Here is a 24,802-nt window from a genome sequence, read left to right on the forward strand (position 1 = left end):
TAGCTGAGCTGCAGAGGATCCTGCAGTTTTGGAAATAAAATACGGCATTCGTAGCTTCCCGTGTACCGAGAACCTCATGCAATTAACACAGCGACAGGCTCAATGCATACACATATCTCTCTGCGATATATACCCGGTACCCATTTATAGTGCGTGTATCATGTCTCCGCGAACGATAAGCTGGGCGACCGAGAATGCCCACTGTGCTAGCTACCACAGATTGTATACAGTCTTGTGTGTGCGACCTGAGCCTGCGAGCTGTCATAACCCGTATACATCGTGTGCGTGTGTGTGCGTCCAAGAACGATGATAGAGCTTTCGCCACTGAAGCGGGAGTCCAGCGCGCAAACGCTGATGTTGTTGTTTGTCTTTTGTTTTTCTTTGTTTTTTTGTACCGCTCTCGACGTCGACATGGAGGAGGAGCGCGGACAAAACCCGAACGGGAAATAGAAGAGACCCTCCCGCTGCCGACGGCACCGGTCTCGGGGATCCGGAGCCGGCGGCTTCAGAGGAGATAGCCGCACAAAATAAAGCACGGGAAGGCATGGGGGCGATCCTTACGCGATTATGATATAGGATGAGACCGTTCTGAAGCAAATCATTTTCACACAACAATAGATATACAATGAACTCTTGAATGAATCCCATAAGGATTGGAACAATCATCTCCCAGCATTTCCACTGATTCCCACTGATCAGTTACTAGCCTTCCCTTTTAACCCATTCCTTTACTATTACACTCTGTCCAAAATACAATTATTGCTATGCTGTAAAAGCCTTGGACTATTGAAAGTACAAGGTAATACAATTATGAGTACTGATAGTTTGATCATTATAATTACACATTCCTGCACACACTGTCACATGTTCATTATTTAGAAGGTAGAAAATACACTTCTGTGGTTCTATTTAATTTTGCATAAAATGCAATTATTGCCATTGATTCTGTACAAATCCTGGGTCCCATTTTATCAAAAGATATACAGAGTGTACAATGTAATTGATTATAAACTGCCTCACCACACAGGCTGCCATAGACTTATGATAGAAATCAACTATATAAACAACTATATCTCTTCATAAAACAGGGCCTGGACAATTCAAGGTACAATATACTCTTGTTATAACAAACACAATCATAAAGAAATTCTGGTCACAACAAAGTAAAAATACATGCCCTGACAATATGTTTCTTTTTATTGTTTATTTGTTTGGTTATTTTGGCTTATTTTTTTATAATGTGTGAATGGCAATACATCATTGCACTTTTACAATTTATCCATAATCTCAGTTGCTGAATCACATGCTATACAAGTCTTACTCTATCAGAGTTCAATCAGTAAAGTAAATTAAATTATTTCATGAGTACTGACATTCATATATCATATATTATTGCACTGTGGAATTAATTCATCATCTCAGTATATCTATACACAAAATATAATCACATTTGGCATGTTTGTTGTTATGTAAAGTACATCTAATGCTAATTTACTCAAAATTCTATTTCAAGAACGGCAACAAGACAGAAATCTTATTTATTTATTTCTTCAGCTGTAATAGCTTATGTAATTTTTTTTTCACAATTATCTTTCAAATCTTTTGTTTGTCCACGTCTTATTTCAAGGGTATCTATGACAGCACAGAGGGATATTTAAACCCTTACAATATACACACACAAAATTCATTCCAAACTGGCAGTTTTTGTGATAATGTAGGGCTGCACACTAACCCATTTTTTTTTCTACTGGTCTGACAGACAGGTCGGACCTATAGGTACCCGGTTTTTTTCAGTTTTTACTGGTCCATTCCAGAAAAAGCTACTGGTTCGACAGTGATTGTTACTGATCAGGGACCCTCGGAGCAGTGCCAGTGTGCAGCATTGGATCATTATTATTTTGTGTTATATCTCCAAAACAATACCCCTTTTATTTGCAAATAGGGTCTTAAAATGGCACAAGATGTGAAAGGAAAAAAAAATCCAAGGGTCATTTACCCCAGCCCTTAGAGAAGTGATACAGGCCCACACAATACTGAAATTAGTTAATATTTGTTGATGTTCAAGTGGCACTAGGAATTCTACCATTCTTAATAAGTTAATTGCATCCTCAAATTTTGCACGTAAAATCAACTCATGAAGGTATATGCAAAGTGGAACGTCAAAATTTAAATGCTTTAGATATTAGTACTGCCAAGAATTCCAGTTTGGTGCATTGGGTAGCATGTTGCAGCAATATGACAGATATTATAATTCATTTTCAAATATTAATGACACAAATGTTTCTGGAAAGGAAATACACATGACTAAATCAAACGATATTACTAAAGTTGGAACTATAATAAAGTAGATATAAAGTACATGTACCATAGGTTTAGATGGTTGAGTCTTGTACATGTTTTCCAAGACGCTAAAGGCACTTGATGAAAGACAATGGAGCAGCTTCTCACACTTGACTACCATTATGCTGTGCGCCTGTAGGAGGAACTGCTGACAATTGGGAAAGAAAGGAAAAGACAGTGAGAGACAGAAAGTTTGATTCAACATTGAAGTTTGAAAGCAACATGAGACAACAGCCTATTTGCTCAGTTCATAAGACAATTGCCTGTTATAATTTCTTTACACAAATTAAAGGCTGAGAGACAGACAAGTTGTAACAACAAGATAGTCCTTAGCACATTGCCTTGTATCTTGCAGGGAACAAGGTAACATGGATGCATTCCACTGAATGATAAGGAGCTAAATAGGGTAATTATGGAGAGGTAACTTTTTATATCTTGAGCTAACCTTCTCCCTAAATAACACCAGTAGAACATATTTCACTCATCTTCTAGCATAGCATATACATAGAACAAATAAAAAACAAACAAAACAAAACGAAAAAAAAAAAGCCACACAATGAGAGCTAGTCAAGGGCATTCTACCAACATTACAGGACTTGTCGTCATGTTACTTTGGTGAAGTTTCTCAAAATAAGGTTAAGAAATGTGGAAAATGAGGTGGTTTTGATGGAAAAAAAAAGAGAGATTTGATGTCATTCAAAACTCACTGAAAACTTCACTGAACTTCACTGAAGTGTCAATGAATACTTTGATACTTAGAAACGTAGGGTTTTTTAAAAGGGAATCTGGGACGGTGCTATGAAGTGTCCCATTGGCCCATATTCACAAAGGTAGTACAATTTTTGTCCATGGTCTAAAACCATGCACAAGACCGTAGTTTTGCATGGGGCGCCAAGTGTCACATGGACCTGGCCTATTTCGTTACGAAATCAACTGACGTTTGACCTCATGGCCAAAAATTGTCTGTAAAGAATCTTTATTAGGTAATACATGTATATGCTAAGTTTCAAGAAAATACCTTCAGGCATTGCAAAGATATTAATATGGGGAAGTAAAAAATTTTTTTGAGCACTTGACCTTAACCTCTGACCCTGAACATGTGCACCCAAAAGTTGATAGGTGTCACAATGTGACTGAGATTATTGTGAGTGTGGAATGTGTGAGACTACTTTGTCTAGGCAAGCCAGGTGGAAAATGGGGGCAGTAAGAAAGGACAATATAGAAGTTACGAGGGAGGCCCAGCTGAGCCAGAGTGGAATATCTAACTTGGAAAGGGAGAGCTGGCAAGAAAGAATGATTATTTAGACAGGGGGAGATATTTGGGCAAAATGCGACAAGTTGGTCTGTTCACGTTACGTGCGTTCACCACTAACTCTAGAAATGGTATAAAACACAATGTTCAATACTAAACTTTCACAGCTGTTAAATCTTCCTTCATCAAATAACGCCCTTCAATTGAAAAATAACAAAGTTTTAAAAGAAACCTGTACTGACATTTTCTACTTGTCTGATAATTCTAATCTACATTTTTTGATGCCTACAACTGGAAAGAGAGGATTCTACAACCCAGGATAAGCCAGTAATGATTTTTTGAAAAAAATGAAAACGAGCAAGCCAAGGAACGATCCACAATTTGGCATACGTCACAGGTGCCAACCTCCGAATTTAGCAAAACGAACTAGAAAGGTTCTACACATGTCAATTTAGTGATGAAATCTCACACGAAGTACTGCAAAAACTATTATTTAGTAAAATTGCAATATGGAGCTGAAATAAACATCTTAAACAATATTCATTAATTTTTAAAAGGAATCTCTTCAAAAGCTTTTTATTTAGATAAAATTTGTGGGGAATATTCCAGATATGCAAAATGAAATTGGCATCTTGTCCGAACGTGCTGCCCATAGAAAACTGTGTGTAAGTAACGTTGCACTCACTATGCATTGGTGATGAGCGATATTAATGGTTCGACATCAAAGTTCAAACTATCTAACGAAGATGAGGACTGAGTGACTCTTAAAATCTAAATCCAAACTAGAAATATCACTTAAGGTGATTAATACCCCCGCCCCGTGACGACAGTCTTACCCAAGGAATGATCTTTCCTTGATCTTCTGCCATTTAAATGCCGTTACCATGGCAACGCAGCTTCCGACACGTCCGAAAAATATGTCTTGCACATCTTCCCACCAAGACTATTGTGTGTGCCACATTTCATAAGCTTTTGTCAAAAACTGAGGAAGTAGTTCAATCCACAAGATCTTTCCTTGATCTTCCACCATTAATATGCCGTTACCATTGCAACGCAGCTTCCGACATGTCCAAAAAATATGTCTTGCACATCTTCCCACCAAGACGAATGGGTGTGCCACATTTCATGAGCTTCAGTCGAATACAGAGGAAGTAGTTCAATCCGCAAGATCTTTCCTTGATCTTCTGCCATTTATATGCCGTTACCATGGCAACGCAGCTTCCGACACGTCCGAAAAATATGTCTTCCAAATCTTCCCACCAAGATCAAGGTGTGTGCCACATTTCGTAAGCTTTGGTCAAAAAACTGAGGAAGTAGTTAAATCCGCAAGATCTTTCCTTGATCTTCTGCCATTAATATGCCGTTACCATGGCAACGTACTTTCGGGTACTGTCGAAAAATGCGTCTTGCACATCTACAACCAAAGGCACACATCTGTACCAAGTTTCATGGAAATTGGGCAAAAACTGAGGAAGTAGTTTGCAACACAAAATTTTCCATCATTTTGGCTCATAATATGTGAGCTGTTACAATGGCAACATACTTTTTGTCACTGTCAAGAAATGTGTCATGCTGACCTATATCCTAAGACAAACATTCAATATGGATTCCATGAGAATTGGAAGAACACTGATGAAGCAGTTTTGCCATGAAGCATTTTGCCCTATATTTTACCAATAACATGCCGTTACCATGGCAACGCACTTTTTGCCACTGCGGAAATATGTGTCTTGCACATTAACATATTCAGATGAACATCTGTACCTAATTTCATAAAAATTGATCAAAAACTGTGGGAGGAGTTCGCGACGCAAGATTTGTACCCATTTTTGCCCATAATATGCCGTTACCATGGCAACGTACTTTTGGGTACTGTCAAAAAATACGTCTTGCACATCTACAACCCAAGGCACACATCTGTGCCAAGTTTTATGGGAATCGGTTGAAAACTGAGGAAGTAGTTCGCGACGCAAGATTTGCAACGGACCGACCGCCCGACCGCCCGACCGACCGCCCGACCGTCCGCTGATTCCTATATACCCCCTTCAAACTTCGTTTGGCGGGGGTATAAAAATAGTCTACGGCAATCACGGTTTACGCCTAGTTAGAAGAAAACGGCACTCAGTACATATAGACTCTAGACTAGAACTAGGACTAGGACTAGTGAGCAGTCAAGGACCGAGAAGATTCTACTCGCCGCTCCTTCGACAGCTGTACGTGCACAGCGCTAATATGCACAGCGTAAACGTTTAGTATGCAGTACCCTGCTGCCAGAACTTGAAGAAAGTCCAGACGAAAGTCCAGACTCCAAGGTCTAGCGTTGCCGCTAGATCTAGGCCCTTGTGCTGCAGGCCCTGTTGTTTCTGTGCTGAATTTTGCAGGTAAGGTATCTGCTTTATGGATTTTCAATGTTTTTGTTGTCGAGATAAATCTCATGGTGGTCGTATTAACACCAAGGACTAACTTAGAATTTAGATCTAGTTTTAGTAGGACCCATACCTCGGAAGAGTGGCCTGACCACGTAGATACAAACAGTGCCGCCGTTTCGCGATCCGAGCGCTGGTGTAGGCATAGTGCTAGAGTAGACTTCCGTATCCATGTAGATATCTCAAAATTCACTTAACCAAATTGCACCAAAATCACAAGAAATATTTTATGACTCATGTCCACTTGCTCACGCTAAGTGGAACCAAATCGCAAGTCAGGAAGCGTAAGTGAAGTTGTCGACTTTCCTGTCGTTGCTAAAAACAATCTGCTCTGAACGACTAAACAAGAGTGATCGCGGCGTAGTAGCCCTACTTGCTGCGCACGCACAGACTGAAGTTAGCCATCTATTATCATGAGACAAATCTTTCAAGTAATCGGGAGCAAAAAATCAATGTACAAATTATTTGAGCTAAGTTGAATGAAAAATAAAGTTCGTAAATAACACAAATCGCCAAAATCATGATATTTTTAAATTTAGTTCCAGCGTAAATTCCCCGTTCGCACAGTACTAGTCGGCTAACTTCAGTTCTAGATTGTGCATGTTGCGTTCACCAAGATCTCTCGAGAAGAGTGAGTTTTTTTTGAGTGACAACTTGAAAGTCGGCGTCAATATTGATACTTCTCGATTACCGATTTCGTTCAAATATAATACAGTATTTTGAAATATGCTCAGAAGTATATCCTGTAATTTTGGTGCGATTTGGTTCAGCGAAATTTGAGACAGCTGCATGGATAGGACAGTACACAAGTGCCGCCTGCTAGCTAAATTGGGCCTAAGCGTCGTCTGCTACTCGGCACGATTTTAACGCACGCGTATGCGAGGACTTGTAATCAGTGATATATTTGGCACCTGTGACATCACGACATCCGGGCTCGTCAGCTCATTAGCATAATTCTCGCCCAAAAAATTCCATTTTCAACATGAAATTACGGACTAAATCGTTATGAAATTTTTATTCTGTTTGCACCGCTGGGTCTTTTAGAATTAAAAGAACAACATATAAAAAAATAAAAAACCGGTACAATGCCCTTTTAAAGAGCATTCATAATTTGACCTTCATATCATAGTACATGGATTTCTGTCCAGCGTTACATACTTTCATCCAAAATTTTTCATTTTTACATAAATTTTGATTTGATTGCTTGGTTTGAAGCAATTTTGGGGCAAAGATATCTCTCATTAAAATGTTGTAGAAGATCAGATTGTATCGTGGGGTAATGCACACTGAAAACAGAAAATAAAGAGATATCCCTGAATATTACCCTTTTACTGAGGAAATACCCAGGTATACCAATTGAGGATACAGTAAAAATGTCAAATTTCCCCATTTGAATAGTGTGAAAACTTTTTGCATACAGTCGGGTCCTAAATATGCAGAATGGGCAGGTGCATTATACACCCCTAGGGTACCCCTATAGGGTGTAGAGAGAGTGACTTCATTTGTTATAAGTATAAACAAACAAGCATATGCCCAGTGTGAAATGTATCCCCAGTTGCCTGGAGTGAAACACTAATACCCCCGACTGAAGCCGTTTGCGAGAACACACACACACACACAAGGCAACAGCTGGACACTTTCTGCAAAATGCAGCCCATTCTCAGTGTCTTTCCTCTCTTTCACTTACATGAATGAGAATCTTGACCATCATCTTCCCGAGGGCTTGGGTGATACTGGATACATCCTTTCCATGGTCTCCTCCTACAAGTCTTTTGGTATGTGTAAACAAGAACAGCACACAGTACCACGGATACGATGACCGAAACGAGTGCTGGCACCAGAAGTCCTCTAGATTTTTGAGAAGCTTGAAGTGGAAGAGCTACAAAATGCAGAATGATTTAGGAAAGAGATAAGTTAATGAATAATTGAATACTTACTGCCAATAAATTGCATTCAAGGAGCATTTCTCAGGTGGCAAACCTCTTTTTTCATATGCTCTTTTTCCATAAAAGTTTTATTTCGTAGTTTGATACATGAAAATTGTGTGCACACCCTCAGTTTTCCTCCACATGGGACATGGAGTCTGCATCATTCAGTCTTCATGCCATCAGAACTTAAAATAACACCCACACACACACACACACAAGTAGAATTAGGAAACATGCAAAAACAGGTAGAAATGCATACAAAGTTTGTTGAAAAAATTAAAAAACAAAGGGTTAAAGTTTTGAAAGGAAAAAAAAAATCCTTCCACATTGTTTCTTCTATTTGTTGCCAACTCCAGGGTGTGGCCTTATCGCCGGAGAACAGGGTAAAACTCTAATGCTTTAATCATTCCAGCATACTGGTAATTATAATGCACAATGGCAATTGAAGCAGTCCACAGTGGGGAAACCAAAAAGTGGACAGACTGGCCCAGTTTGGCTACTGTAAAACGAGGAATGTTCGCGTGCATTTTAATTTTGCGAACTTCGCAAGTGCAAAGATTCGCGAAAATAAAATGCATGCAAAAGTTCTTGTCTAGGCTGTTTGCATTGAACAGCAGTGGTAATTTGCGAAAAATTCATGCCACGAAAAAGGCTGTCGGCTCCTATTCGTGAAAAATTTCTTGCTGCAAATACATGATATTGTATATCATGTTTTACAGTATTTTCGAGAATCCCTGTAACATATGTACAGCTTCATCACTTATCTTATTAACAAGGAAAAGTAGAAATTACGCGGTGCGTAAAATATGTCCCTGCCGGAAGTAGCATTTAGTAGCAAAATGTACAATATCGGTAAAAAATCAAGGTCAAAGGTCAAAGAAGTCAAAGGTCAAAATTCTGAGTAGAAGTTTTGAAGCCCTCACCTAGTGCCATCACAAAAAGCAAACGGAATCGAAATTGGGTTAGAAATGGCGAAGGAGTAGCATTTTGTAGCCAATGTACAATATAGGTCAAAAATCAAGGTCAAAGGTCAAAGAAGTCAAAGGTCAAAATTCTGTGTAGAAGTTTTGAAGCCCTCACCTAGTGCCATCACAAAAAGCAAACGGAATCGAAATCGGGTTAGAAATGGCGAAGGAGTAGCATTTTGTAGCCAACGTACAATATAGGTCAAAAATCAAGGTCAAAGGTCAAAGAAGTCAAAGGTCAAAATTCTGTGTGGAAGTTTTGAAGCCCTCACCTAGTGCCATCACATAAAGAAAACGGAATCGAAATCGGGTTAGAAATGGCAAAGGAGGAGCATTTTGTAGCCAATGTGCAATATAGGTCAAAAATCAAGGTCAAAGGTCAAAGAAGTCAAGGGTCAAAATTCTGTGTAGAAGTTTTGAAGCCCTCACCTACAGACTGTAGTGCCCTCACATAAAGCAAACGGAAATAAAATTGGGTTAGAAATGGCAAAGGAGTAGCATTTTGTAGCAAAATGTACAATGCAGGTCAAAAATCAAGGTCAAAGTTCAAAGAAGTCAAAGGTCAAAATTCTGTGTAGAAGTTTTGAAGCCCTTACCTAGTGCCATCACATAAAGCAAACGGAATCGAAATCGGGTTAGAAATGGCGAAGGAGTAGCATTTTGTAGCAAAATGTATAATATAGGTCAAAAATCAAGGTCAAGGGTCAAAGAAGTCAAAGGTCAAAATTCTGTGTAGAAGTTTTGAAGCCCTCACCTAGTGCCATCACATAAAGCAAACGGAATTGAAATCGGGTTAGAAATGGCGAAGGAGTAGCATTTTGAAGCAAAATGTACAATATAGGTCAAAGGTCAAGATCAAAGGTCACAACTGAAATTCTGTGTAGAAGTTTCAAAGCTCCCATGTAGTGCTATCATATAAAGTAAACAGAATCAAAATTGGCTCATAAATGACAGAGAAGTAGCAAATTGAACATTTTGATCACACACGGACGCACAGACAGACAGACGGACGGACAGACAGACGGACGGACGGACACACGGACACACACACGTACGGAGCCCGTTTCATAGTCCCCTGCTCGAACTCGTTCGGCGGGGACAATTAATTACACACACAGCCAAAGAATCTCACCTGGAGTTTACTGTTGATGCATAAAATTGAATAAATTAAAATTTTTGTACATCTACAGATGTCCACAAATTACACTACAGATGTCCACAAATTGCAATTTGTCTTACATTTTTGCTTGCTGCTAATTTTGTGGTTGCAAAGGTCTAGTAATTGTTACTTCAACTTCCAAGAAATAAATCATATAGTAACAAGTAACTATATTCACACTGAATGCTTTCATTTAGTGCATTCCCTGTGCTGTAAATAAATAGTAAGCAGTGTTCTGCATTGGAATACCACTACTGAACAATGTACGGTAATTTCTAGTTACATGCGATTCAGTACTGGCATGGCTGGATTTTGTTATCTTATTTTATTTGTGTGTGTGTGCATTGTTGTGTTTGCATGTTTTCACATTCATGCCTTTATGCTCAGGGTTGAAAGGGAATTTGCATATTATTTATTGATGAGTATTTATGGTTTCCAAATGCACCCTGGTGGGTACTGAATGAAGATGATTCAACTGAGCCATCTATGTTTCCCCATTCTCAGGGGTTCTTGATTGCCAGTCAAGAAAAGAAGAAGGAAAGTCAGATGAAATTAATATTAACCAATGACATCAAATGCTAACTCAAAACTTTTTGTCTGTGTACAAAAATAAGAAATTACAATGATTTAGAAATTGCCTTTTAAATTGTATTTTCCACAGGATTGAAGCATGGCGAAGCTTCTACAGGGCATGCCAATATTCTGGTAGATACATTGTAGGTTAAGAATTTTTATCAAAATCTATGTCAAATACTGGAATGTCAATCACCCGCAATTGGTACATACCTTTAATTACCACATGGGAAGATGCATTGAATCCTTCCATTACAAAAGTGCAGATTCTCTCAGCTGGGGTGTCATTACCATTAACGATGACTGCAGACCATGTATCACAAGTTCCATCACTGTTGATGCTTCCCCCTCTGAGTTTGTCGTGTTTACCCCAAGAAGGATACTTCTTGGGATAAACGCGTTCCACTCTGCACATGATCAGTGCACTGGTCTCAGGAAGGATAGTATGTTCACATACATTTCCATCACTGCTACAACCATCAATACGTGGAGATGTCTTTGGTAAAGCTGTTAATAATAAAAGAGAGGTAAAAAGGGGGTGAATAACTCATTCAGCATTGAAGGAATACAGGCTTATAGTTCATATTATTTTGTGTACTTCATGTATTTCACTTTGTATATAAATGAAATGAAATGAAAGAACAAGTCTTAAGTGATGAATTCTTTATCTTGCCTTGACTGCAGGGTACAAAATTAGTAATCACTGGCATCCTTAGAAAGGTGGCCACTACGCACAGGGCCATTCACATGGCTCTTCTCCCTAGGGATTTTTAGTGGCTGTAAACAGCAGGTGACCACTAAAGCAGGCTTGACAGTAATGTTCTACACAATGAGGACATGACCACTCCAGGAACTACAATTATGCCTAAATTCACACAAACAGGACATTTTTCCCCCCATTTCTACAAACACATCTCATTTCGTCTATTACGTGGGTATTTCCATAAATATGGGTACCAAAGTGTGACAATGACCTCAAATTTTCAAATTGGTTAATATGTAATGAAACTTAGCTGTTTGTGTACTGTGTTATATCTAAGATAACAGCCAATAAACATTACACTCACAAATACTCTAATATTTCTTTGGTAACATGTTCATTCACAACTACCCCATAAATGTTTCATGTGTAACATGAACACCAAAATTTGTAGATTTTCTGAAATTTTTCTAATTTGTAAATACATAATTTCTATTTGTTACTGTGTAGCAAATGAACATACTTGCAACACACGAGATGAATTATAGTATAAGGAAAAATTGTTTGTGTACAATTTCAATGTGCTTTTTTGTAGATATCCACAAAATATGATTTTTTTTTTTCTTGGCAGGTCTTAAAACTTGTTTTGTTTGAAAAAGCCTCATTGAAAGAGTCAAATCAAGTTCAGGATGCACCAATATGTTTGTTCTTAAGACTCATAAACCAGTATAGAATATTCGCAAGCAGTACCTTGCAAACATACAAATTCACGGTGTAACATGAACACCAATATTAATGGTGTTCTGTTACTATGTGAGAGAAGGATTGCAATAAATGTATCTTTATTCTATACATAATCAAATAAAATAACTGTTTTAGATCAGTATTAATGCATATATTGACATGGTATGGCCTAAATTTTTATTATTCCAAAGAAATTCCTGTAAGGATGTATACTTTGTTACACAGGCTGAGGTTTCATGTGTAACAGGTTTATGCAGAACACCAAATAATCATTTTCCAGAACATTTGGTCACAATTGACACTGTCTGTACCCATTTCTTTAATCTTAACGACAGGGTCTTATGAACCTTATTTTAATTAAAAACACTATTCCTAATTATATTTTAGCATTTTGGCTGAAATTCAATATTTCACGGAGTAACGGTGTTCAGGGGAACACCAAAATGAAATTTCACCAATGAGGCCAATACTTGAGAAATTGTAGACTGAAGGAAAAATCTCTTCTAATCTGCCTAGGAAATGCATACAGAAAAGGTACTTTATAAGATACGGGAGTTTTGAACAAGACAGTAATTCAACCCCAAAATTTCACAGAGTAACATTTTTTGAGAACACCAAACACGTTTGTCAGAAAATGAAATCATGTTTTTCTTGTTCTTTGTTGAATTTGAATGGAAGTTGGACTTACAATTCTATTTAATGTTAGCAAGTCTTATAATTTTAATGCAAGCTACAACTGTGTGTCAGATTGTTTTAGCTTCTACAAAGCTTTCAACATATCACTGAGTAACACATTTTTGAGAACACCAAATGTTACGCATGAAACGACTATTTTTGCACTCACCTCTTAAAGAGACCGTAACATTTTCTCATGAATTGTGTATTCAGTATGCATGAACATGTTCTAATTGGTCAGTGAACATTTCTGAGGGGCAGTATTATTGTTTGGAAAATGTATAGATTAGACTATTTCTGAAACCTACCAAAGATGTCACACTTTTTTAACCAAAAAAGTAACAATATTTACACATTTATGCTTAAAAAACACATGTTGGTTTTATCAAAATATTTAAAATGTATCACCGTTGGAAAGCTTTCTGACTGATTTACAGTTCATGACCATAATTATTTAGAAATTTATTTTCATGTAGCCAGCACAGCTAATTTCATGATTAGACATCACACAATTACTCCTGGTACCCATATTAATAAGAAATACCCACATATGTGTGTTAAAACAAAGATAAAATGCCAACAATTTTCACTGATTGATTCCTCTCTTGGCTTTCAAGTACCGGTATACATGTATGTGGAGAATGAACAGGAAAATGTGATGTATACAGGTAGTATATTATTGCCTGCCTGGCAGAAGTACTCTATGCATGAAATTTCCCTCCAGAATCAAATTCTGTTTGTGACATAATTCTACACAGTTTTGAAGGCTCTTTCAAACGTCACCATCATATCATGTGATTTTTTCGACCCACAAGCCTGTGGCCCTTCCACCATAAGACAACGATTTACTATGATTGTGCCGACACCAGTTGTCAGATGATGAATAATTGCAAGAGCTCACTAGAGCCTTTGGCTCAGGTGAGCAAAAAGGCATATGATCTTACCATAGGTTTGGAAATACACAATATGTAAGACACCTCCTGCTGTTTCAGACCCAGTCTGGAAACACTTGTAGACTCCTTCATCATTTGGAGATATCTTCTCAATCGTAAGTGTAAAGTTAGAATCAACTGTGTAACCAGGAGTTGTGGTGCCATGCTGAAAGGTTGCATTGGGTGAGCCCTGTGACATATTGTGTGAAAACTTCTTCCAGTACTTATTGGTTAGACCTCTGGGTTCACTGAATGGACAAGCAAATCTCACACTCTCCCCAGCATGGCCTTTGATTGTCTCGTTTGATGCAGCTGTTAAGATACAGATAAATAATACATTAATATCTTACTCACACTGAGCACAAATTTGCAAACATGATTAAGTGAACTGCTTGAAGCATAATTATCTCCTTCACAACAAATATCTTAATTTTATGAAGGGGTGTGGATTGGCTTGCTGGACACCCTTGCTTTTTCCTTAATTTTGCATGTTCCCCACATCTTAGAAGACATGATATGAAATGAGGTTACTGAGGGAGTGAACAGACAATGGAACTTGTCTCAGGCAAAGGGATTACGCTCATTTTATCATACTTATGATAATATATAGTAATTTGCATTCATAGATACCCTACAGTATTTTTCATCTGTTTATTGGGGGGGGGGGGGGGGGGCATGTCCCCCTCCCCCTGATCACGGCCATGGAATGTCTGATTGTCGCCAAATTCGGCACGCACCTAGTTCATGATGTACCCTACAAGAATGCATAGTTAATTTTATAAAAATGATCATCATTCCAAAGACTTAATTATGCAAATATGCTAATTTTAATGGATTTTTATTTTTTTCATTTTAGGCATTTTCACATCAGCCCGATAAAAATCCAAGCTCAAGATATTTTTCATTATCGCAAATTAGCGCACTATTTCATTTCCTATTAACATCAACCCGAACATTATCAAATAGCGTGCTAGTTCATATTAATTATCCTGCTATTTCAGAAATTTCCTGAGTTGGACTCAAGAAATTTTCTCGATCAATAAGCGTGCTAATTTGTATCCACATCATCAAATAGCGCGCTATTTCGTAATTGGGTTAATTTCCCAAGTCAGAAAATAGCGCCCTATTTTGAAAAATCAGGCTGATGTGAAAACGCCTTTTGTGCCAATAAGGTTGTCTAGCGATCCCTTAAGTGTGAAATATGCAAAAGGAAGTTGTTTAGCATGTATTTGTAAGAAAACCGATTGTCTAGGACAGAAACGTTGGTTATGGTAAACAATCATTTTCCACGTTTTTCTTTATTTCTATTTCTTATGTTAATTATTGTTTTTATTTCTTATTTCTTATATTCAGAACAATTAATTTCAAATTCAGATCAGATTCTGATAGCTGAAAAACAGACTGTGCAAGAAAAACAAAAGTAACACATTAGAATATTGCAAAACCTCATTCACTTTACACATAAACACGTATGGTACAAATACGTACTTTTTGACTGACAAGTGACCGTAAAATGGTACATAACACCATAACTGCTGCAGGTATATAAACAAATTAGGTATCAAAAGATGCCTAAGACTCTAAAAAAATATGTCATGAAGTCTCCAGGTGAGATCTTATAAATTCTGGAAGTTGTCACAAAATTTCCGGGGGGGGGGGGGGGGGGCAGTCTTTTTAGGGTTGAGATAATGTATCCCAAATCTCAGGTAAAAATAAATTTATCACTCTAAGAAATCTCTCTGTGACTTTTAAAAGTTCCCTCACTTGACATCCTGAAAGACAACAAATTGTAATTATTCCCCTGTACTGGTAGGTACATGTACATTGTCAGAAGACATCTTGGTATATACAACCATAAGAGTATTTTGTTCAAAAAATCTTGACAATTTGCAAAGATATACACAGAAAACATGTATATTGCAGGATAAAGGAAAAAGTGTTAGAAGGGGAAACTTCTCAACATACATGTGGATTAAGTAAAATTTGTTTGGTAGACAATATTCAATTCCATTAGGAGAACACATCAATGAAAATTTTCAGGAAAATGAGATAGTCCATTCTATAGTTATGAATTTGTTAAGTTTTAGTGTTGCTACTATGCTGGATGACAAGACTACAACAGTTGGTGATATAAAGAAAATACAAAAGAGAATTCTATAAAGACTAGAATTGTTGCTATGGGGACTGGTACGCCTCTGCCATAATGCATGCTTCTCCTAATAGATCTATAGCACGTCTTAACAATGTATGACAACATTTTCATATAATTGGCAAAATATTACAATTACATGTTTGTAACAAATGTGTTGAGTGTTCACTTTCCTTAAAAAATAAACTACATTAATTGGATGAATGGCTACTAAAGAGAGCAGGTACTGGGGGATTTGAAGATTTTATGTTATAAGTTTATGCACTGAGTAATTTCCAAGGTATGGAGAAAAGTGTAATTTCAGTATTAAATAGTGAAATTTTAGCATTTTAACCTGGCCTTTGACCCTTGACCTTTGACCCCATGACCCTAAAATTTCCAAGAGAATCACTGTCAGGCAGTATATGCATAAATAGGTATAAGTTTCATGATGACATCTTGAGCCACTTTTGAGATATGGAGGAAGAAGTGAAATTTAGCATTTTCACTTGGCTTTTTTACCTGTGACCTTTTGGCAAAAAAAAAAAAAAAAAAATGTCCACGAGAATCTTTATTGGGTAATATATGTATACACTAAGGTTCAAGAAAAATCCTTCGGGCATTACTTAGATATGAGGGAAATAGTAAAATTTTGAGGAGTTGACCTTGACCTTTGACTCTTGACCCCATAACCCTAAAATTCCCAAGATAATCACTGCTAGTCAGTACATACAATACACACGTACTAAGTTTCATGAAGATACCTTGAACTAGAGTAAAATATCCCGTTTGTGGCAGTCTAAGCATTGTTAAGGGTTTTTCCAACTTGTAAACAAATTAGGCAAATTATTTTCAACCATATCATATATCATAGACAAGATTATTCATTAACGCAATTGTTTTCATAAAAGAAATTTACCACTGACCAACGCAGTTTAAATGATTTACCACGGCAAAACCCGGCACAATTTTCGCCGATAAGGACGATATGCGACGTAGTATTTCTGCTTGCGGCACGATGTACAATCCCTATGCAATACGCGTGTGCCCCACGATCTTTAGCTGAATGCCTTCACATGTCTCGCGAACATTGCGTAAGCACTAATTCCCATTGCGAAAGCACGTGAAAATAGCGGGCGCACATGCATTGGCCGCAAACAAGATCGCAATTCTGGCGGTGTTGTTGATGTCTTTCTCGTGTTTTTCTGAATTTTTTCGATGGTAACATCCACTTTCCGAACAAAAATGGCGGCCCACATCGGCTCGCGAAAGTTCTATTTTATGTGAGGATATGTTTTCAAAATCCATGAGCATTGGGAAAACGATAAAAAAATCAAGTTTCTTGGACCATTATTTCTTATTGTTATGTTAAGAAGTACCGAAAATTTTATTTTGGATGCGATATGTTGTCATTTAGGTGAGAAAATTTCACTTTCGTCAGAGATCGTGCCCATTTTATCGGTTGGTTTTTGTTGATTGCTAGTGTGTTAGTATATGTGTAGTGTGCATGTAACAGTGCAATGCTGTGTTTAGCGGTATATTACCGTTTATGTTGTACCTGCCGCGAACGGCTGCATGGCCGCTTACTGACGCTGTTACTCTATACTTCCGAGATACAGAGAAAAAAGTGACATTTAAACATTTTCACTTGACCTTTTGACCCTTGACATTTGACCTCATGACCACAAAATTTTCTCTAACGAATCTTTATTGGGTAATACATGAACAGATATACCAGTACTAAGTTTCAAAAAATAGCTTCAGGCATTGCATAGATATGGGGGGACATTTTGAGCATTTGACCTTGACCTTGAGCATGCACACCAAAAAGTTGATAGGCACAACTTCACCCACTCATACATAATACTATACATGCCAAGTTCATTACGATACCTCAAACAGTTTTTTAGTTATGCTGTCCACAAAATTGATTACGGACAGATGGATGGATGGAGGGACGGACAGACAACTCGAAAACATAATGCCTCTGGCGACACTTTGTGTTAGAGGTATAAGAAATATAAAAGAGAATTCCATAAATAAAATAGAATGCGATACAAGTTACTTTTCCTACCATAATGAAAGAGCAATTGACTTTATACCTCTTTTAGAAATCAGGGGAAATAATACTGCCTTCAATATATGTCAACAACAAGTCAAACTATTCAAGAACGCATACTTTAATCTTGTGAAATTCTCTTCACAGTTTCTTTATCCCTCTTTGTTTTGCAGTGATGTCACAACATGTTGTAGCCTTCTCATCCAGCTGTAGTGGCACTAGAATTAAATGGATTATTTGACTTACCGGTACCTCAAACTTTCACTGATGTGTTCTACTAATATCACTGCATTCGCTCAATCCAAATGTATATTTGAGGAAACTTCCCCTTTAAGACTTTAAGAAACTTAAGGGGATCAGGTAGCTGGCGTTAATCTTTATATAAGTCTTACCATTAACTTGTAGGGTCACTCCATGGGCATAAGAGCGGATATTGACATCAAAATTTGACACATAGCATCGGTATCTGCCCACGTCCATAAATGAAACAGATCTGATCGTAAGATCAAAGTTGGATGATATATTGTAGCGTGTAGATTCAGGACTTGAGACTTCCTGTCTGACCATATCTGCAAGAAGCTTGAGATGTCCTTCTTCATTGATTTTTGCCCACTGCATCCAAGCCACGTTTTCCATACTGTGCTTATATGGACAGGGCAGCATGGCGGTCAGTCCAAGTTGGACCTTTACCATCTCTTCTGCAACACATCCTAGGTGGAAAAGAATGGAAAATTTGAGACATAGTGTTACAGGGTCAATCCATGTCAAATCAACTGATGCTGTTAACCTGAACCCCTTCAATTTTCTTTAAACTCTGTAGCAAATCACTCTCATTCACGCGACACAGTCACAGGAGAACACGATACACATCTTTTGGGGAATAACATCCACATCGGCCTGTCACTTTATTCCGGCCATGTTAATCCTTCTCTGCATGACCCCGTCTTGACATAGCTGGCGCTATAACAACACTACATCACCCCTTTCCTTTGAAAGATAAGTCTCATCATGTGTTCTTTCAACATACGTATACATGTTGTTGGAATAACAACTTTCTTGTGTTTTCTTTAAAACAAAATTAATGCATCTTAAGTTGTTGTTTGTAGGTGTTTTTTTTTTCATGAAGTCTAATTAAAAAAAAAACATCACGACAACTGTTTGGGCTTGTTTGAGTGCTAAGTATCATAAAATACTGAGAAGCATGCACTTTGATATTCCATATCATTTCAGATTTTTTTTTTTCTCAAATACTCTCAGAGAGATTTTTTTCTGTTAATTTTTTTTTTCTTACCTCTTCCATCCCCATTTCTTTTCTTTCTTTTTTTTTTTAAAACTATAACTAACACATGTATACTCGTTTTCTTTCCTTGCGTATACACGTACTAATAATGCAAGTTTCTTTTGAACACTTAAAACTATTAAATACAGGTACACTGTATACAGGGAACTATCCTGTGTTCCACCATAACATGTTAGCTACGAAAAGATATGTCATGTAGGCATGACAAAAAACCACACAAGTACATATACTGTATGTACACTTCAACTGAAGTGCAGATGCAAAACATGGAAAACCGATTAACACAACAGTTTTCAGAGTTCAAAAGTCCACGAAAAAAAGTCCACAAATTAACGCTTCTTGCTTTCACTGCGCAGCAGTTCTGGTTTGTAATTTTTTTTTTTCGTCCAACCAACACACAAAATTTATCCTTTGCGTAAGATTGTCACTCATCATTAACTTGTACTGTGTTCATATGTTTGAAAATAAAACGTGGATTTTCTATCACTTTCAGGCATCCATGGAGTCCAAACCGCTTCCTGTTGGTACAAAATAATTAAAGTCGTGTCCGTGTGGGATCTCCGATGCAGCAAATTGTCATATGATTCTAAAGCATTCTTTCATGTCGTCACTTGTGAATACAACTTTTGAAAATTAGAGGAGAAATCCGAATAAAATTCGGAGCACTGACACTTTCACTATTTCCTTTTTTTTCGAGGGTAGAACACATCACTTGTGAAACAATGTAGATCGCGAGCACACACATTTTCCAAGTGGTGATTCAATTGAAAGGAAAAAAATGTAAACCGCGAACACACATTTTCCTGTGCAATTGAGAAAAGCAAATCGCGAAAACACACTTTCCATGAGGTAAAACGCGAACACACACTTTCCTGTGCAATTGAGAAAAGCAAATCGCGAATAACACACTTTCCATTATGTAATTCAATGAAGGAAAAAAAGTAAAGCGAACACACATTTTCCTGTGCAGTTGAGAAAAGCAAATCGCGAACAACACACTTTCCATGAGGTAAAACGCGAACACACACTTTCCTGTGCAACTGAGAAAAGCGAATCGCGAACACACTTTCCAAAGAGGTAATTCAATGAAGGAAAAAATGTAAACCGCGAACACACACTTTCCTTTGCAATTGAGAAAAACAAATCGCGAATAACACACTTTCCATTAGGTATTTCAACGAAGGAAAAATGTAAAACGCGAACACACACTTTCCTGTGGGGTTGAGAAAAGCGAATCGCGAACACACTTTCCAACAGGTAATTCAATTTCAGTAGACAACATAATCATGGAACCTCACTGGCATTCGCGCTTGTCTTCGGGAGCGTCGAAGGGGACCGCGCAAGATTGGGTGAGGTCGTCGGTCAGCTTCAGCCTGGTCAGCGACTGGGTGGAACGCATCTGTGACGTCGTCAAACTCGTCTTCGCTGTCGTTTTCAGAGCGGCGAGCGACTCTAGCATCCACCTTCTTGAAGAATGAGACGTTACGCGTTATTTCCTTGTTGCCTCTCCGTGCTACAATGGTAGTACCCATTTTGCGAACTACTCTGAACGGGCGGGGGTCAAACGGGGAGCTTGCTTTAGACGTCTTGGGTTGTCTCACCAGGACGACGTCTCCTTTCTTCAGGCTGCTGTCCTTGCATTTCAGCTGTTGGTCTGCATGCTGTTTCATTTTCTGCTTCTGCTCATCATCTCTGGTTTTCATGGTGTCGTTGAGCTGCTTGTCTGCATGGTGTGAGGTGAATGAGGGTAGCTCACACTTCAACTCACGACTGTTCAGAGCAAAACATGGTGAAACGTTGGTAGTTGCATGTGGCGTGGCCCTGTACTGGCGAAGAAATCTGAAAAGTTGCTGCTTCCAGCTCTTCCGTTCTGTGTGGGCAGTTCTGATGGTCTTTACCAGCACTTTGTTGAAACGTTCCACGACGCTGTTTGCCCTTGGCCAGTATGGAGTGATCTTTCTGTGGGCAAAACCAAGATGGCTGGCAAATTCCGAGAACTCGTGGCTGGTAAATGGAGGGCCATTGTCTGTCTTTAAGATCTCTGGGATACCTTGTCTGGCAAATATGGCGTCGAGTGCCGGCAGGGTTGCCTTCGATGATGTGGAGGTCACCACCTCAACCTCTGGGTACCGGCTGTATTCGTCTATGACAACCAGCAAATATTCCCCTGTTGGCAAAGGGCCAAGGAAGTCAGCTGATACTTCTTGCCATGGGCCTGTGGGGAGCGGTGTCATCTTCAGTGGCTCAATCCTTTCACCTCCATCAATTTGAGCTGCTTGGCATGGTAGGCAGGATTTTATTTTGTCTTCCACCATCCTGTCAATACCAGGGAACCACACTTTCTCTCGAAGTAGGCCTTTTGTTTTGACAACTCCCTGGTGAGAAGCATGCGCAAGTGCAATGGCTTTGGATGCCAATGACATCGGGAGCACCAACCTGGTTCCTTTCAGCATCACTCCATTGTGCACTGCGAACTCATCTTTGCATGAAACATATGGTCGTAGCTCTGGTTTTGTCCAGTTCTCATGCTTCTGTGTAGTGACTGCATGCATCAGAGCTTGGATTGTGTCATCATTTGCTGTTGCTTCTCTGACTTCGTCTATGGTCATTGCTTTCGGCACGGCATTTTCACAGACATAGTTCAGGTACTCGTCTGTCTTCCTGGCGAATTCATCAGACCTTGGATGTCTGCTTAGGAAGTCAGCGGGGTTTTCGTCATCTCGCCCCCTCTGGTAGATCAGGGTGCTGTTGTAGGGCATCAATCTCAAACGCCATCTCTCTATCCTTGCTGACATGGGCGTCTGCTTCTGGAAGATTCTGAGTAGTGGTTTGTGATCTGTAATCACCTTGAATTGGGCCCCATAGAGATAGAGATGGAAGTGTTCTACTCCCCAGACAACAGCTAGCATCTCTCGTTTTGTCTGTGAGTATCTGCTTTCTGTGTCAGACAATGATCTGCTGGCATATGCGATTGGCTGTTGTTTCTGACACAAGATTGCTCCAAGCCCAACCGCGCTTGCATCAACGATCAGTTCAGTGGGTTGGCTTGGGTCGAAGTACGGCATTATCTTTGTGTTTGTGAGAGCTCTCTTCAGTTTGTCAAATGCCTCTGATTCCTCTTCTTCCCATTTCCAGGCAGTGTCTTGATGTGTGAGTTGTCTCAGCGGTGCAGCGATTGTTGCATAGTCTGGTATGAATCGGGAGATGTACACCGCAAGACCAAGTAGGGACTTTACCTCCTTAGCATTTGTTGGTGCCTCAGCATTGACGATGGCTGCCACCTTCTTTGGATCTGGGCTTAGTCCTTTCTCACTGAACATGTGACCATAGAACTTGACTTCACTGTGTGAGAACCTGCATTTGTCTGGGTTCAGTCGAACATTGTATTTCTGGAGACGATCTAAGACTGCTTTCAGGTGTTTGTCATGGTCAGCTTGTGTTTTGCCATACACAATGATGTCGTCAGACACATTCTTAACTCCTTCCAGGCCTGAGAGGAGTTCTGCAACTGCGGATTGGAATATCTCTGAAGCTGCATTCACACCAAACATGAGGCGTTTGTATCTTCTTAGTCCCACATGTGTACTGAAGGTAGTGATGTACCTGCTTGACTTGTCCAGCTCAAACTGATGATAACCAGCAGTCAGGTCCAGTGTGCTGAACACGCAGGAGCCGTTCATGTCCTCGATCAATTCGTCTAGGGTAGGCATTGGATGCCGTTCCCGCTTGATGGCTTTATTGGCTTCCCTCATGTCGACGCAGATCCTGACTTGGCCTGTTGATTTGGGGACAACCACGATGGGGCTCACCCACGGAGTTGGTCCATCAATCTTTTCAATGATGTCCAGCTGTTCAAGTCGAAGAAGTTCCTTCTCCACATCTTTCCGTGTGTGAAAAGGTATTCGTCTGTGCTTCTGTTGTCTGGGTTGAACAGATTCATCAATGTGCAGCTTGATTTTCCTGTCTTTCACCTTCCCTATACCCTCAAACATGTCAGGGTATTGTGACTGAATGTCATCGGTCGTCAAGTGATGATCTGAAACCTGGTGAATTGTGATTAGGTTCAGTTTATTCGCCGTTGCATAGCTGAGGAGATTCCCCTTGGCCTGGACGACATGGAAGTCTGCAAAACAGGACGCAGTTTCCGAGTGCAGTTCTACACGAATCACGCCTTTCACTGGCAAGGGTGTGTTTGAGCCGTAGGCATACAACTGGGATGTGGGTCTGGACATTGGCAAGGATTGCTTGCTTCCAAGCTTCTGATAAGTTTCTTCATCTAGGATGTTCACAGTCGTGCCAGAGTCGATTACAGCCTTGATCTTGGTTGGCCCAGCAAAAACCTCGGTCATAGGTAGATGATTCAGGTGATACGCTACCATCTGTCTGTCACCAACAGTGAACGTGTACTGGTCATCAGAAGATTCCGATTCCGCTACCTGATTGACCCTCTTAGACTTATGTTTGTTCACCTTCCTGTCTCCATATGTCCTCCTTGCATTGTTCTGCTTCCGTTTTGAGTGGCAGACTCGCTCAAAGTGACCAAACTTGTGACATAACCTGCATTCTTGCCCTGTGGCTGGACAAGTATCCTTGTGCGGGTATGGGCCTCCACAAAAGTAGCAGGTTGCATGCGAGTCCCTATTTCTGGACTGACTACGGCCCCTCGAATGAGATCTCTGCCCTTTCTTGCTTCGGAAATTAGAGCGAACAGCATTAACATCGTCTGCATGGTCACCTGCTTGCATCTGCTCGAGATTATTCCCATTGCTATGGAAGGTTGAATTGACAGTAGGCCTAGATCTACTCCCTTCTGTGTGCCTGCTGCTCACTGGCCTCAAGGGAACGACCGGTTTCGAATAACTGTTGCAAGGTTAGGTCTTCTCCTTTGCAGAGGGCCTGTCGCCGTAACCGTGGAGATGAACCATTCATGATTATCTGGACCATGATTTCACGATCAGCATTGTGAAATTTGCAATTCTGGGCAAGTTGGCGGAGACGTGTGACAAAATGGTCTATCGATTCATTTGCTTCTTGCTTGGCCTGACGAAAAATGTATGTCTCATACAGAGAATTGGACTTGGGGCTGAAGTATTTATTCAATGCAGCTACAGCTTTGTCATAGTCGGATTCTTGGCCAACGTCTTGCAAAGTGTCAAAAATCTCATCCACTTTCGGACCTGCATAGTGTAGAAGAAGTGCTCTCTTTCTCTTAGGATCTGATACGCCCATAGCAACCATCAATCGCTCAAAACGGCCAAGCCACTTACCCCATTGTGGCCCTGGATTCTGGTCGATTTCCACAAAGGGTGGGAAGGCAGGGAGTCCCAGCTGACTCATCGTGGTAGAGCTGCTGATGAACGTCTATCACCTCACAGTGAAAACTATACACACCGCTGATTACGGGAATGCACGGTAGACTGTTTACATGTATGGCTATGGGTTGCGTACTGTAGGCCATACGTGTAGCGATGCGGTGTAGGCCTACGGCAATACACGTACAACGTCAGGCACAGTTCAGTTGCAATGTACAGTAGGGCCTACGTCCGAAGCAGATCAACATATCTCGCTCGAAACGATCGGTAGTTACACCAGTTCAGAATGACAGTAAATGGAATTCAGTG

General features: G+C 39.5%; 1 protein-coding gene across 1 annotated transcript; it reads right to left on the reverse strand.

Annotated features, from left to right (window-relative positions):
• Positions 1-23,981: 23,981 nt before the first annotated feature.
• On the reverse strand, positions 23,982-24,518 carry LOC139735770 (uncharacterized). Its single transcript, XM_071646521.1, has one exon. It carries the CDS (start codon positions 24,516-24,518, stop codon positions 23,982-23,984), a length of 537 nt encoding a protein of 178 aa, XP_071502622.1.
• Positions 24,519-24,802: the final 284 nt, after the last annotated feature.

Source organism: Diadema antillarum, unplaced genomic scaffold (assembly GCF_040938485.1).
Source record: "Diadema antillarum isolate AM-2024a unplaced genomic scaffold, OU_Dant_1.0 seq00000597_RagTag, whole genome shotgun sequence".
In the NCBI taxonomy this organism is placed as follows: domain Eukaryota; kingdom Metazoa; phylum Echinodermata; class Echinoidea; order Diadematoida; family Diadematidae; genus Diadema; species Diadema antillarum.

Bases quoted from the DNA above. Each gene is read 5' to 3' on its own strand.
- LOC139735770 (XM_071646521.1), bottom strand. From the start codon at position 24,518: ATGAGTCAGCTGGGACTCCCTGCCTTCCCACCCTTTGTGGAAATCGAC.